This window comes from Triticum aestivum, chromosome 4D, assembly GCF_018294505.1.
Source record: "Triticum aestivum cultivar Chinese Spring chromosome 4D, IWGSC CS RefSeq v2.1, whole genome shotgun sequence".
NCBI lineage: Eukaryota > Viridiplantae > Streptophyta > Magnoliopsida > Poales > Poaceae > Triticum > Triticum aestivum.
Genome location: NC_057805.1, coordinates 400,990,930 through 401,005,779, shown reverse-complemented (window position 1 = coordinate 401,005,779; position 14,850 = coordinate 400,990,930). Strand labels below are relative to the sequence as shown.

General features: G+C 49.2%; 1 protein-coding gene across 1 annotated transcript in view; it reads left to right on the top strand.

Moving 5' to 3' along the window:
• LOC123098182 (wall-associated receptor kinase-like 14) overlaps positions 1 to 2,212 on the top strand; it is an 8,313-nt gene extending 6,101 nt beyond the window's left edge. Inside the window, exon 3 of the mRNA XM_044520097.1 lies at positions 692 to 2,212. Within this exon, the coding sequence (XP_044376032.1) occupies positions 692 to 1,989 (1,298 nt within the window). The 3' untranslated portion in view covers positions 1,990 to 2,212. The remainder of the gene's footprint in view (positions 1 to 691) is intronic.
• The last annotated feature ends 12,638 nt before the right edge of the window (positions 2,213 to 14,850 follow it).

The window sequence follows — 14,850 nt, the reverse complement described above, 5'->3', positions numbered from 1 at the left end:
TTCCCGTCTTCCTTCGATTCCTTATGCGGGATATCCAATCAATGAGAATTCACGTTAAAGAGGGTCTTTATCTTCGTCGTATTCTTTATATGGAAATCCGGCACGGGGAGAGGGGGGGTCGCTAGGCTGCGCCCCGCGCTCCAATTAGGATTCCCCGTTTCCAACCCGCTGTTTTTTTCCTTTTTTTTAGGGGACACTTTTTTTTCTTGACACGCTGAAGAAAGGACCGTCTTTCCATTTATGTGGGATCATTTATTTCTCCGGCCTGTGAATAATATTTTGGGCCATCATGCATGTGTACTGTTTAATATGATTTCTGAAGCTGGGCTGTATTTTATATTCTAGTAAAGTAGCAAGGTTGGGCTGTTCGTTCATTTATGGGCTTTTAACATAGCCCAGTATCGCTTGGTTATTTAAAATGACAAAATACTCTTTTGAGAATAAAATAGGTGAACTTACTAAAAAAAGTACTCTCCGGAAATACTACAGACATCTCAAAAGAAAAGGAAAATTCGTACAGCCGCAGTTCGATCATGGGAAGGATTCGTTCTTATGTCTCGTGAAATTTCATAATATTCCAACATTCGCTCTAACATAATTTGCATTTTTTTGTCCATACAAGGTCTCTGTAACTCTTCTGCAAAACTGCAGCCCTTATCGGTTTTTGATGACATTTCTGCACGTTTTGCAGGAATAGTTTTTGGAGCCATGGTGATGGGCATCGGCTGCGTGGTGTGCCACCTGGTGAAGCGCCGTTCCGCGTCCATCCGGTCGCAGCAGAGCACGAAGCGGCTCCTGTCGGAGGTGGACTGCACGGTGCCACTCTACTCGTACCGCGAGATCGAGCGCGCCACCAGCGGCTTCTCCGAGGACCAGCGGCTCGGCACGGGCGCCTACGGCACGGTCTACGCCGGCCGCCTCAGCGACAACCGCCTCGTCGCCGTGAAGCGGATCAAGCACCGCGACAACGCCGACGGCGGCCTGGACTCCGTCATGAACGAGGTGAAGCTGGTGTCCTCGGTGAGCCACCGCCACCTGGTCCGCCTCCTGGGCTGCTGCATCGAGCAGGGCCAGCAGATCCTGGTCTACGAGTTCATGCCCAACGGCACCCTGGCGCAGCACCTGCAGCGGGAGCGCGGCCGGCCCGCCGTGCCGTGGACGGTGCGCCTCCGCGTGGCCGCCGAGACCGCCAAGGCCATCGCGTACCTGCACTCGGAGGTGCACCCACCCATCTACCACCGCGACATCAAGTCCAGCAACATCCTGCTGGACCACGAGTACAACTCCAAGGTGGCCGACTTCGGGCTGTCGCGGATGGGCATGACCTCCGTCGACTCGTCGCACATCTCCACGGCGCCGCAGGGCACCCCGGGGTACGTGGACCCGCAGTACCACCAGAACTTCCACCTCTCCGACAAGAGCGACGTGTACAGCTTCGGCGTGGTGCTGGTGGAGATCATCACGGCCATGAAGGCCGTGGACTTCAGCCGGGGCCCCAGCGAGGTGAACCTGGCGCAGCTCGCCGTGGAGAAGATCGGCAGGGGCTGCGTGGACGACATCGTCGACCCCTTCCTGGACCCGCACCGGGACGCGTGGACCCTCACGTCCATCCACAAGGTGGCGGAGCTGGCGTTCAGGTGCCTGGCGTTCCACAGCGAGATCAGGCCGTCCATGGCCGAGGTCGCCGACGAGCTGGAGCAGATACAGGTCAGCGGGTGGGCGCCGTCGACGGACGACGCCGCGTTCATGTCGACCACGTCGTCGCTATGCTCGTCGGCGCCGTCGCGCGGCACGGACAAGTCGTTGGGGCCGGACAAAGGCAGGGGCGAGGCATTGTCGACGTCTGCCCCGGCGATGGCTGTGGCAGCGCGGGAAACGGAGAAGGGCGCGGCGGGGTCCTCCCCTGTGTCTGTCCAGGAGAGGTGGTTCAGCGACAGGAGCTCCCCTTCCTCCAATAGCCTGCTCGGGAATAGCAGCTCGCTTCACTGAACTGAAACACGCTGCATGCCATGCTCCTCCTGACATCCATTCCATCGCTGTTAGTTTAGCTGTAAAATTTAGAGATGTACGATTTCTTCTAGCTAGCTACCAAAGAAAAGAAAACGTGCGATTTTCTGGTCTCTTTCTTTTTTCCTTTTCCTTCTGCGTTGGTTCCAAGCAATCTGTAAATGAAACCGGTATTAGTCTACTCAGACGCCATGTTGACAAGCCATTGGTTCGACCAAGTTGACGTGCAGACGGAGAGATGATTGTCTAGAACTCACTGACAAAATTTTCCACGAACGGTGGAGCCGGGGGAAATCCGGTAAAATTCCCGGTAGCATTTGGTCCTTGGCTTACATTTCGTGGTCCAGATAAAAGTACGACGGGGTCAATTCTCGGCCAGGAGAAAGTACGTGCCGGCCACGCTTACACACAGTGATATTTCGACGCAGACGCAGATGCAGCACGTACGTACGCGCCTCCATCACCTCGTAGTATCCGCCACCTGAAGTGTACGATCCACGACCCATCTACTCCGCAGAAAATCAAAATAGTGTGCACATTACCGACCCGTATAATCGAAATCATTTTTACTGCCGGCCCATGCCAGCTTCAAGTGTGGAAAATATGTTCTCTGGTGAAACAAACAAAACTGACGGTCCCGGGAACAGTGGTACGTGCTGACCGGCAAACCCTGAAGCGCCTTCGTGTATCGGACCCGCGAGGCCAAATTTAGTGTTTTGATTCTTTTGTAAGAGTTGAGTGAGATTTGACCCTCCTTTGATAAAATTTTGAGATCTAGCATTTTTTCTACTGTTGAAGTCGATGACTATAGGGTAACACAACCTACCTTTATGGTCTCCCGACGGTAAGACTTAACAGCGCTATCACGTCTGTTTGTCATAAAAAGTAACCTACCGCCAAGTGAGCAGCGAACAACCGTAGGCTGGCCACTCTTTCTGAAACAATGAAAGATTTAAAATTGGGTTGCATGCATCACCTCTTACTCTTCTCTCACAGTACACTGGGTTCAACTAGCATGCATGCATCCATCCTGCAAATGTGCAATCTTATGTGCACTTGCATGCATGCTAGCTTACTGCTCTAGCTTTCATTTGTTTTTGTCCTTTAGTTCTTATTGCTCTACAACATGCATGCATGCAGCGACCCGTCCATCCATCCATCCATCTACCGAGCATGCACTGCACCATGACACACACAAACTAGAAATAGAAAAAAGTAGCTAGGGTGTAGCGTGAGATGTGGCTACGTGCCTATGTCGGGCTCTTTGGCGGTAGGGTTGCACAGGCTACCGTCAAAGATCCTGGCGGTAGGGTATTTTTTACGTTAAACAACTATGATAGTGTAGTTAAGTGCTACCGCCAAGACCCGTAATGGTATATGGTTATGCCCTACCGTCAGACACTATGGAGGTAGGAAACAGGGTCAGATCCTGAAATTTCAACAAAGCATGGTCAAATCTCGCTCAATTTTTACAAAAGGGTCAAAACAACAAATTTGCTCAGCCTGCGACCTCCCTCGTCGAGGTAGCATGGTGTAACCATCACGCTACACAACAGCAATGGGTAACTTTAACTTTCTTCGTTTTATTCCTTCTTTTTCTTTTTCATTTTTTTGTTCTTCCTGGTTCAACAAATTGTTCGCAAATACGTGAACGTTTTCTTCAAATCGATGAACTTTTCCAAGTTTGATGAAGTTTTTCTTCAAATCGATCATTTAAAAAAATCCAAGAACATTTTTTCAATTCTGGTGAACTTTTCAGAATTCGACGAACTTTTTTAAAAGTTCAATGAACCTTATTTTCAGATTCTATGATTCTTTTTAAAAAATTATTAAACTTTTTTCAATATCGATGAACTTTTTCAAATTTGATAAAAAATCAAATTGATGAAGTTTTTTAAAATTCATGATTTTATTCAAAATCGGTAAACTTTTTTGAATTCATGAATTATTTCTGTCTTTTAGTTTTTTCTTTTTTTTTTCTTTCTCAAAGGCGAACGTGTACATGGCCGACCCATCAGCGCCGGCGGGTCGACGCCAGGGAGCTCTCGGGAGCTCCTATGCAGGGCTGCACGCGCCCATTAATGATCCAGCGCCTGCAGCGCTGCTAGCATGGGCCGGCCTACTAGCGTGCTGCCCCAGTTTTTATTTTTTATTTTTTTTGTTATGAAAAAAATATGAAATCAAAAAAGGTTTACAGATTTAAAGAAAAAAAGGTTCATCCATTTTAAAATAAAAGTTCATATATTTAAAAAAGGTTCATCAATTTTGAAAAAAGTTCATTCAAATTGAAAAAAAGAGTTCATCCAATTTAGCAAAAATTACATTAAATTTTTAAAAAGTTCATTAAATGTGAGAAAAGTTCACAGAAGTTCCAAAAAAGTTCATGTATTTTTCGAAAAAGTTTGTTGAACTGAAAAAAAGTTCATAAATCTAAAAAAAGTTCATCCATTTTCAAAAAGATGTTCATCAAATTTCAAAAAAGTTCATCGATATTCAAAAAAGTTCACCAATCTGAAAAAAAAACTCCTGAAATTTAGAAAAAAATCATCAAAATTGTAAAAAAGTTCATGGATTTTCAAAAAAAAATCGTCAACCGGTCCATTTACGGACGCCACAGGCGCCAGTTAACAGAAATGCATGTTAACTAGCGCCTGTGGCGCCAAATAGGAAATGCCCTCCCCTGGCGCCTGAAACGCTGAATAGGAGCTCCCGCGCTGGCGTGTACCCTAGATAGCTAGGCGGCCATGCAACATGCTCCTCCGTTCCATGGTTTTTAATTTAGCTGTATAATTAAGCCAACCTCTACACGCGACCCCATCTGGTTCGTGCATGTTCGTTTTGACCTAAACGGACAAACGCAACGACCCAACACGTGACCTCATCTCCAAATTTGGTCCGTTTAGCTTCCGGCTCATCTTATTTCCGGCGCAAACTTACATCCGGTTTGCGTCCAGATGGACAGCGAATGGACGCCCACGCGCCCGCTCCTTGTCTGCCTCGGACCCGCCGTCGGCCGCCAACCTACCTCCCACCGCCCGCATTTACGGTGCACGCATGGACGGACCCGCCTGTCAGCCACCCGGGCTACCGGTCCTCATCCTTTTTAATGTGGAAGTCGTGGACCGGCGAGTCCACACTTTCACTCCCGCGACATGCGCCTCCTCAAAACCCGAGACGCCCAAACTCTAGCTCCGGCCGCCTCCTCCCCTCCACATTGCCGGCGGCGACCATGGGCTGGCATTGAATCTCCAGCAAGGCGAAGCACGATCGTGAGGCTGGGTCCTCCACCGGCCGCAACCGTAGCCGCTCCATCCCTCCTCCAGCTCCTCTAGCGTTCAGCATCACGCCGTCTGCGGCTGAGCCTAGCGTACGACCATATGTGAAGGCGGAGATTCTGTAAGTGGTATTGGGAGACGGGCACGCCACTGTCGTGGAGTGACGTGCACCTTCCCAACTACCGGCGCCTCTTGGGGACCACGTGCCCATCCCTTCGATCCCCGTCGGTGACCGCGCTTCCGTGAGGAGATCAACCGCCGCTGCGCCCGCCTGCCCCCCCGACCTCCACCACGAGTCCAGGTACGCCGTGGACTCGCCCCTGTGGAATACATGGCTCCGGGACGAGCACGACCCGCGGAGGCAGTCCTACTTCGCCGGTAGCCCGCCACGGGCGCGCTCTGGCAGCGCGGTCTTACGCGCGTCCGCGGGACCCCGACGTCCCCCCCCCGCCATCTCCGCCACCACCACCTCCCATGACCGTCGAGGAGGAGGAGGATCTCGTACGACGCGTTCTTGAGGACTCCATTCACAACCATGATGAGGCCCAATGGGAGGGGCTCGAGGAGATGATGTTCTCTCTGAGATGTCGGCGACATTGCCATCCTCCCGGAGCTGCAGGCCGCCAAGGAGGAGCTGGTCGAGGAGGAGGTGGTCAAGGAGGAGGATGCCATCGACCCACGGTTTGCGGCAATGGTGGGGCAGAGGTGGGCGTGGACGGACATGGTGTCGTGCACGCCGGAGTACATGCCCATGCCGCCCTCGTGGGTGGGCGCTGAGGCGTGGTCGTCGTCCTCGCCGCGGGAAGAGGTTGTGCAGGCACCTCCGGCCATGCAGCCGCCTGCCCATATCTGGTAGCCAGCGCCGTATGTCGACCTCACCGAGGACGACAACGAGTAGGACAACGGCGCATAAAGACGGTGCCGACGACAGTGTCAGATTTATCTTTTTATGTTTTTTTATGTTAAGTTTAATGTGCGATCCGGACTTGTTTGAACGGTTTTAATTTTATAGTGATGTTTAATTAAGTTTATTGTATGTTTTTAAATGTGTGGCCATCCTTTTTTTCAGAGTGTAAGTCGGACAATTTGTGATGCAGCCGCCTGGTTGGGTGCGCTAGCAGTAGGACGGTTAAAATTAAACACGGTCGTCCGTTTGTCCAACCCAAACAAATAAAATTCAGACAAAATGATCGTCCGTTTTAGCATCGACGGTTGAAGTTGACATTAGGACGTACGATTACTTACACCAAAGAAAAGAAAACGTACGATTTTGGTCTCTTCTTGCTCTGCTCTTTCCTTTTCCTTTTGCGTCGGTTCCGAGCAATCTGTAAATGAAACTCGTTAGTCTACTCAGACGCCATGTTGACAAGCCATTGATTCGATCAAGTTGACGTGCAGACGGAGAAAAGAGATGATCATCTGGAACTCATTGACCAATTCTTCCACGAAGGGTGTAGCCAGGGGAAAAGTAAACCCGGTCTCCCGATAACATTCGGTCGCTCGGCTTACTATTCGTGTTCCAGATAAAAAGTTACGACGGGGTCAATTCCTTACTCGGCCGGGAGAGAGCACGTGCCGGCCACGCGTATACACCGTGACATTTCCACGCAGATCCAGCGCGTCCACGCGGCTCGCCTCGTGGTATTCGCCACCGGAAGGGTACGACGAACGATCCATGCACGCCACAGAAACTCAGTAAGCAATCCAAACAATTCTAAAAAAAAAAAGAAACTCAACAAATGTGCCCGTAAACCCACCCTGTCCCGTCCCGTCCCGTGCAAGTGTGGAAAATATGTTCTCCGGTGAAACAAACAAAAACTGACGGTCCCGAGAACAGTCGTACGCGCTGACGTGCACCCTAGCTAGGCGGCCAGGCAACATGGTTTAGGTTTACATTACACATGCAATGCAATCTCTTTACTGTAGCCGATCGTGGACCATGGCAACACGTATCGATCGGGCCAAAAATGAGGGCATCTGTAATTGGCCTTGCATGCGACGACGCGGCCGCTGGCCGTCCGGCTTCATCTGTCCGGCGCTATCCCTGTCCCCGTCGTCGGGGCACCGTGACAGGATGGCGCGCGCTATCGCCACGCCTATATATCGATGCGCGCGGCTAACAAACAAGGTTGGCTTCGGTCGCGGTCCCGTGTGGTTGAGGCGCGAAAGCGATCGATCGACGCGCGAAAGCAGATTCACATGTTGGTGGACGTTTGCCTTAGCCCGGCCGCTGGTCGATCGGCACACGTCGCCCAAGCGAAATGGAAAACATAAAACGTGTATGTCACGGTAGCTTTTTTTTAATACAGTACAGATGCAAGCGCTCGTACATACACGCATACACTCATCTCTATGAATGCACACAGGCACACCCTATCCCTATGAGCATCTTAGAGACCGAGCCGGCGTATCATCTTGAGATTTTTGAAGTCACAGTAGATGCCTCGTCGTCTACGGCAACATCTGCTCCCACTGAAAGCGTATCGCCGGAAATTCTAAAATAAATTTAAAAATAATGCAAACATTATGACTTGAACTCTAGTGGACTAGGGATATCACTGTCCGTCTAACCATCCAACCACAAGTTGGTTCACACCTCCCATCTTCCGTTGAAAAGTGTGATCGCATGCCCTCTCGGCATCTGCATCGATCAGTGATGCACGTAGCCCGCCCCTAATTATATATGGCACAGTTTGTAAGGTCCAACCAACAAATAATGTCACGCTCAAGTCCATATTGATCCATCAGGGTACGTTGCAACGATCAAGGGCCATGCATGCATCAAAGGCAGCCGCGCTCAAGTCCACATCGAGCTAGCGGTACATGCAATGCTGCGTTGGCGAAACAGGGAACAACGCACATGCCACTCAAAAGCATACCGCTAGAGGAGTAATTGTCACATGTGACTGAGATGTGAAGATTGAGAAAGAACTGCTGATTCTATTGATCGATGATCAAGACGTACGTTTAATTATACCCTATGAACATGGGCGTGTTTGATTGCCGTAGTGAATAGTAGTTGCATTGCATAGACATCTCAACCCAGCTTGGCTATGGAAAAACAGCCTCATATGCGACATCTGCGAGTTGTTTGGTTGCTTGCATATGAACTTCCTGCATTAGAGGATCAACTTTGGCACGTTGTTTGGTTGCCTGCATTGTCTCGGCGCATGCAACTACACGCTGTTTGGTTGCCCGCATGTGGTATGATTAAGAGCTAGCACTTCCACTTAGCACACAGGGTTAAGAGATAGGAGAGGAAGTGGGAGAAGAAATGCAGTGTGCGCCGGACCATGGCGACTGTGGTGGATAGTGGCCATGGCGCCGTGTCCGACAAGACGAGCGACCCCGTCGGCGGCACGGCGAGCGACACCGTCGACGAACTAGTCGCGGTGCTCGCGCAAAGACAGTGGGCAGAGGAAGAGAATGCAGTGCTCGCCCCATGGTATCGTCCGTGCAGTAGGACGAGAGAGGAGGCCGAGATGATCGACGCCAGAACGACTCCAGTGTAGTGGGACGAGAGGGAGGAGGCCGAGATGATCGACCCCGTCGGTGGCAGAGAACAGAGGAGAAGAACTCCGTCAGTGTGCGCGCCATGGCGGCTGAACTGCAGTAGGATCATGCAGAGAAGGCCGAGATGAACGACGGCGACGATGACGCTACCGCAGCAAGATCCGAGAGAGGAGACCGAGAGAAACCACGCCGACCAGAGGAATAATTAAGCAGTGTCTTAAATCACAGTACACATATCCATATGTGCAGCCATGAGAAATATATAGATCTTCTCGTCTACTATCGTCGAAACAGGAAACTTGCAACACGAATGTTGTGCAGAACGGCGAGATTAGGCTGTTGGTTAAAGGAAATTTCAAACAATCGATCGTGTGCGACGAATCTGACAAAATTCGTCCAAAACAGCTCCAAACGGGAACAAGAGATTGAGCATGTACGGTCGACGAAACTACAAAACGATCACCTGAATGGAACCGTAGCATCGATGTGCATCTTTTTTGTGTAGAGCTTACCTCGAATCGAAGCACCGTTGTGTAGATTAGAGGGACATGGAAGAGAGGAGATTAGAGAGAGAGGAGCTTAATGGAGGTTGAAGAAGACACCACGTAAACCGCTCGCATCCCTCCCGTTTCTCCTCATGCACGGGCCCGCTAGGCCTGGCTCGAGAGAAACTGCCGATTCCTGGGTTTCCAGTGAGCCAGGCCCAGAGGTGCTTTAAGAAGCGTGCGATGCAGGCCCAATAGTGTATGCAGGCTACCAAACAGGCCGGATCCTTCCCGCGCGGGCCTGGTTGGACCTTATGCGGGCAACCAAACACGCCCATGGTAAGGCCCGTAAATATTTTTGCCTCAGCCCGCAAACACTACCCCCGAGCCACTATAACTGCGGGTTTTGCGGGGCAGATTCGGGTCGAAACCCTATCCCCCCGCAACCGCGTTCCCCTCCAATTCGACACCGCGCCGCTCGATTTGTCCCCGCCGGCGAGCCTTGGACCGCCATGGACGACTCGGGGGATGAGGCGGAGCGCCTCCGTTGCGCCAGATCTGACGCCGCGCAAGCGGGGGGCGCGTTGGTGGCTCAACCACGGTGCCCAGCCGCCGCCGACATTCAACCGCCGCGAGCTCGAGTAGTTCGAGCTCGAGCGCGGCCGTCGCCGCCACGCCTCCTCCGGCAACTGGTCCGCGGGGAGCTCATCCGGCCACGGATCCGCGGGGTGCTCATCCGCGGGCGCATCGAGCTCGCGGCTCGTTCCGGTGAAGAGGGAACCGGAGGAGGCCGTGCCTGATGCGCCGCCGCGCCGAGGCGTCATCGGACCCGAGGACTACCTCCCCCTGGGGCAGGAGGAGCTCCTCGAGCGGTCGGCGAGGGATCAGGAGGAGATGGAAAAGCGCATCCGGCGCGAGCTCGAGTACGAGCGGCTCTTCGTCGAGACGGGCGTCACGGCATCGCAGGCGCATGCATCGAAGGAGGCTGACCTGCACGTAATGAAGGCGGAGCAGGCGAAGCTCTACATCGAGATCAACTCCGACTCCGACTGATCGCCGCTGGTGGGCAGCTACCGCAGGAGCTCCGCTGAGCTTAATTTTGTTGTAGTGGTGCGGTAGCGTAGGCCCTGTCTAGCATCTCTGACCTTTAATATGTATGTATGTGGCGTGTACAAACTTATTATGCGAAGAAGAACCATCTATGCGAGCGAGCTCCGGCGAGCTGCTGCTTAAATTTCTCGCGCGAAACAACTTTTTTTAAAAATTACGGGTTTGTTTGCGGTTTCTAGTCTGCCGCGGCAATTTTCAACCTGCATAAGCGCTCCGTGCGACCTGCAAACACAATTTATAGATCAGCAAAATGCGAGGTCTGATAGAGTTGCTCTAAAGCGTGCCCAATTTGTATCGTCGCCCAAACAAAAAAGCTAATTCTCACAACGTTACAGATCAATGCAGTCCCCATAGCAACCCCTCCCACTAGTATTATTTTGGCACGCTAAATAGACGGAGATAAGCTAAATTACTTTGCGTTGTCTTCTACAGGCAAGTTGCCGGAAATTAGAATTTACATGCCTTGTGACGCTTGACTGATCAGGCTATCCATAATGAGAGTATTATAGTTAGTGTCATGCATGCCAACTAGACAATTTAAATGAGATGGCATAAAATTAAACGAAGAAAAAAAGGTTAAGTATCATATTATGATACGGTATTACAATAAATGTTATACTACTATGTGTTATTCATGTTAATAAATAAGATCATCTATGATAATATGTAGTATGAAGGTAGCATTATACACTAATATCACATGCATGATACTTTTCACTACGAGTAGCTTCAGTCTGTTCATGGTGGTGGTATCTTAGCTAGTATCATGCAGTTGGAAATAGCAAACACGCTGATGTGGCAGGGAATTAAAGAAGCAAGAGAGGGTTAGAGTAACATAGGTAGATACCTATCATATTAAATGCTATACTACGTTGTGTCATGCATGTCAATAAACAAGATAATCTATAATACTACTCTATGGTACTATGCACTAAAAAGGTAGTGTCATAATTAATATCATATGCATGATACTAGTATATGATACTTCCCACTATGAGTAGCCTTAGGGTAGCAACGATTGAGGACCCGTGCATAGCGTGCCATGCTGAAGTCCGCATCAGGCGCGGAAAATGCAAGTTGTATTGGCAAAACAAACCACAACCCACATGCCCAGAGCCAGGTGCCACTCTTTGCATACCGGTACATACTGATAGAACAAGGAGCTCAATACCCAACAAACATAAGATTTTTTAGGTCTCCCAACGAACATCCACACAGCCTTCGGATAGGGATAAAACCGATGGCAATTTCTCTGCGTATCGTGGTATTTTTTTTGCCTTTCTCTGCGCTACATGGTAACTTTCATCTTTCATCATGGCAAATCCTACAAAGTTGCCATGGAACCATTAGTTGGTGTGGCATGGCAAGTTTGTAATGTTGGTTGGCAAAATGCACCCTACTCCCGTGTGCCAAATAACGTTTTTCTAGAATATATAATTTGTCTAATGTAATTGAGTTGTACAAATTGAGAAATAACCACTAATTCTAAGGATTGATGATTAGGATGTTTACACCCGAAGCACAAACCCTACCCCTTCCTCTCTTGCCTAAGGACGATGGCGGGCCGGGTGTTGCCTTCTCGTGCAGCGAAGGGGAGCACTCTTGTCGTGTGGCGTGGCCCAGCCGATGGAGCCTAGACGCCGGGGCTGTGGTCCAGAGTGACTTAAGTGGTCATCGTGCTGCCGTGCTCCATGGACATCAGGGGCTGGCTTGTGTGTCCGGATGAGGTATGGGTCTCGGACGCCCAGATTTGGCATTGGCGGCTCGAGGGCCAGTCGATGGCGGGGTGAAGCGACGATGGCGACACGAAGACGTGTAAGGATGGTCGGGGTGCTTCAACTACGGCTTGTGGCAACCATGGAGTTGTCGTCGTGTCTTCTTGTCATTGTCGATGTTGGCCTTTGTCACATGGTTTCTGGAGCACGTGTCGGGGCCGGATTTTCCAGGACATAAAATCCCAGCAAATGACCCTTGTGTCATCACCAGCCCCAGGATTACTATTGCTGATGGACACTTCCTTGATACAGAATTCCAAGCAATGACAAGAATTTGAGTACAAGACCATAAGGGTCCAATGAATATAACAAGGATCTCTAGTGGTGGATGACGGAAGCGACTCGTGGATCTCCAACGTTGATGGGACTCCATTCCCACAGGAACAACTGACCTAGATAACTCCTATCTCGTGTGGTTGCTATCCTTGAATCCTAGGTTGCAGGGTGTCTTCGTAGTGCTCTTCTCTGAAATGTGATCTGGCTAAGACAATAGACAGGGACAAGCCAGTGAGTACGTTTGAATGTACTCGCAAACATGATGAACAAAAGATATACCGAATGCATATGCTCATGATGAATTAAATTATATGCTTGTGATGACTGAAAATTAAGGCATGGCACGGTAAATATTCATACGGTGTGGAAGGATAAATAAACCATGTTAGTAGTAAATCAAGGAAATGAAATGGAGCATCGAGCATTGGACCGCCCAAGGAATTCCAAGAAAAGTGCCAACCGGGTGTCTGAAAGAGACGCCTCGAGAGGTCTTGAAAAGAAATGTCAAACGGGTGTCTAAAAGCGACGCCTCGAGAGGTCTTGAAAAGAAATGCCAAACGGGTGTCTAAAAGCGACGCCTCGAGAGGTCCTGAAAAAAAATGTCAAACGGGTGTCTAAAAGCGACGCCTTGAGAGATCTTGAAAAGAAATGCCAAACGGGTGTCTAAAAGCTACGCCTCGAGAGGTCTTGAAAAGAAATGAGTATCCAGGTGGACGAGCCACCCAAGTGATACCCAGAAAAGAAAAGAAAATTGAGTGTCTCAGGTAGTCTAGCCATCCCAAGAGATACTCAAGGTTGCACATAAGAGGAAAAGGTTAGTCCACAATAATATTCACGTCAACAACAATATACACAATAGCACCAGCAGTGATATTAATTATCCTGCAAAATGAACCATGATCAATTTAATTATTTCCTCCGGAGACTGACAGTAAGACCGACACTTGACCAACCCAGACTGTAGTCATTAACCGCTGACACGGCTATTTGAATAGATGTAACTCTGCAGAGGGTGTACTCTTTGCCCACGTGTATAGGATTTCTCTATCCAACACCGAAACACTGACTAATTCCCACTACGGCCTTTGGGTTGAAAACACACCTGACCAGCACACACCAGATTAACTTTCTGGATGCCAGGAATCACCCAAAGCACCGTTCAAGAGAAACTCTAAGGCGGGGACACCATCGTCTCGAGTAGCATGGGATCACTATTAACACGCGCGGATTACAAGGGGTGCCCCCCCTCTCGGCCCACCTGGATACACCCATGCCCCCTGACCAGATGTCTGGCATTGCAACCGGTACCTGGAAACCTTCATCGCAGCCTCTCTGTATGGTGTGTGCAGGGAAAGGGGTTAACAACTTACTGAACCGTACCCGATCTGTGGAGGGGACAAGTGGTATCACGAAACCAGTATGGGGGTTACCGGAGCAAGACTCAATCTACAGTCGACTCAGGAGGTTTAAGTTTTCCTGCAGCGGTTAGCACAATATATTTCCTTAGTAGTACCCAACAGGGTCACCACCTGGTATGTCCCAACATATCCTCACTGATCATTCTCGTCACAACGAGATTTTAGTCTCACGGTCACTTTCCTCGTGACTGTTTTTCCTGCAAATTAGCCTAGACCAACATAGGCATATATGGCACATGAAAATAACCATACTCATTTATGCTTCGTGTTTAAATGAAGATAAAATACCATCAAGGGGATCATGCATGTATGACTAGCAATATGCAAATTCAACATACTCATAATTCAATTATACTTGCAAACACAAATTTATGCATTCACCATATCATGTGTTCAAGATGCTTCCCTTGAGCATGCAGAAAGATTGGGTGCACTCCAAAACTTTGATTTTTTTATCTTCCCTTGTTTTTCCTATTTTCAAAATATTGCTATTACCACATAAAGTCAAACAATGCTAAAGAGTTGTTTGAAATTTTTGAAATAAATACTAAAATAAACTAGATGAAATTTGAGAAATAACAGAAAAAGAATCAAGTCATTTGAAGTCGTGGTTTACAAACTAGAGGCAGTCAAAGTTAGGGTCAAATCTGAATTTAAATTAAAACAGAAAAAGAAAATGGTTCAAATGAAAATACGATTTCTGAACGATGAAAACGTACTCTGGTGAATGCGCTTCCACTTAACGACTCGAGCACGACATCAGGTCACTGACAGTGGGCCTGCCTGGCACACTGGTCAGGTTTGTGAAGGAAATATGCCCTAGAGGCAATAATAAAGTTGTTATTTATATTTCCTTATATCATGATAAATGTTTATTATTCATGCTAGAATTGTATTAACCGGAAACTTAGTACATGTGTGAATGCATAGACAAACAGAGTGTCACTAGTATGCCTCTACTTGACTAGCCCGTTAATCAAAGATGGTTAAG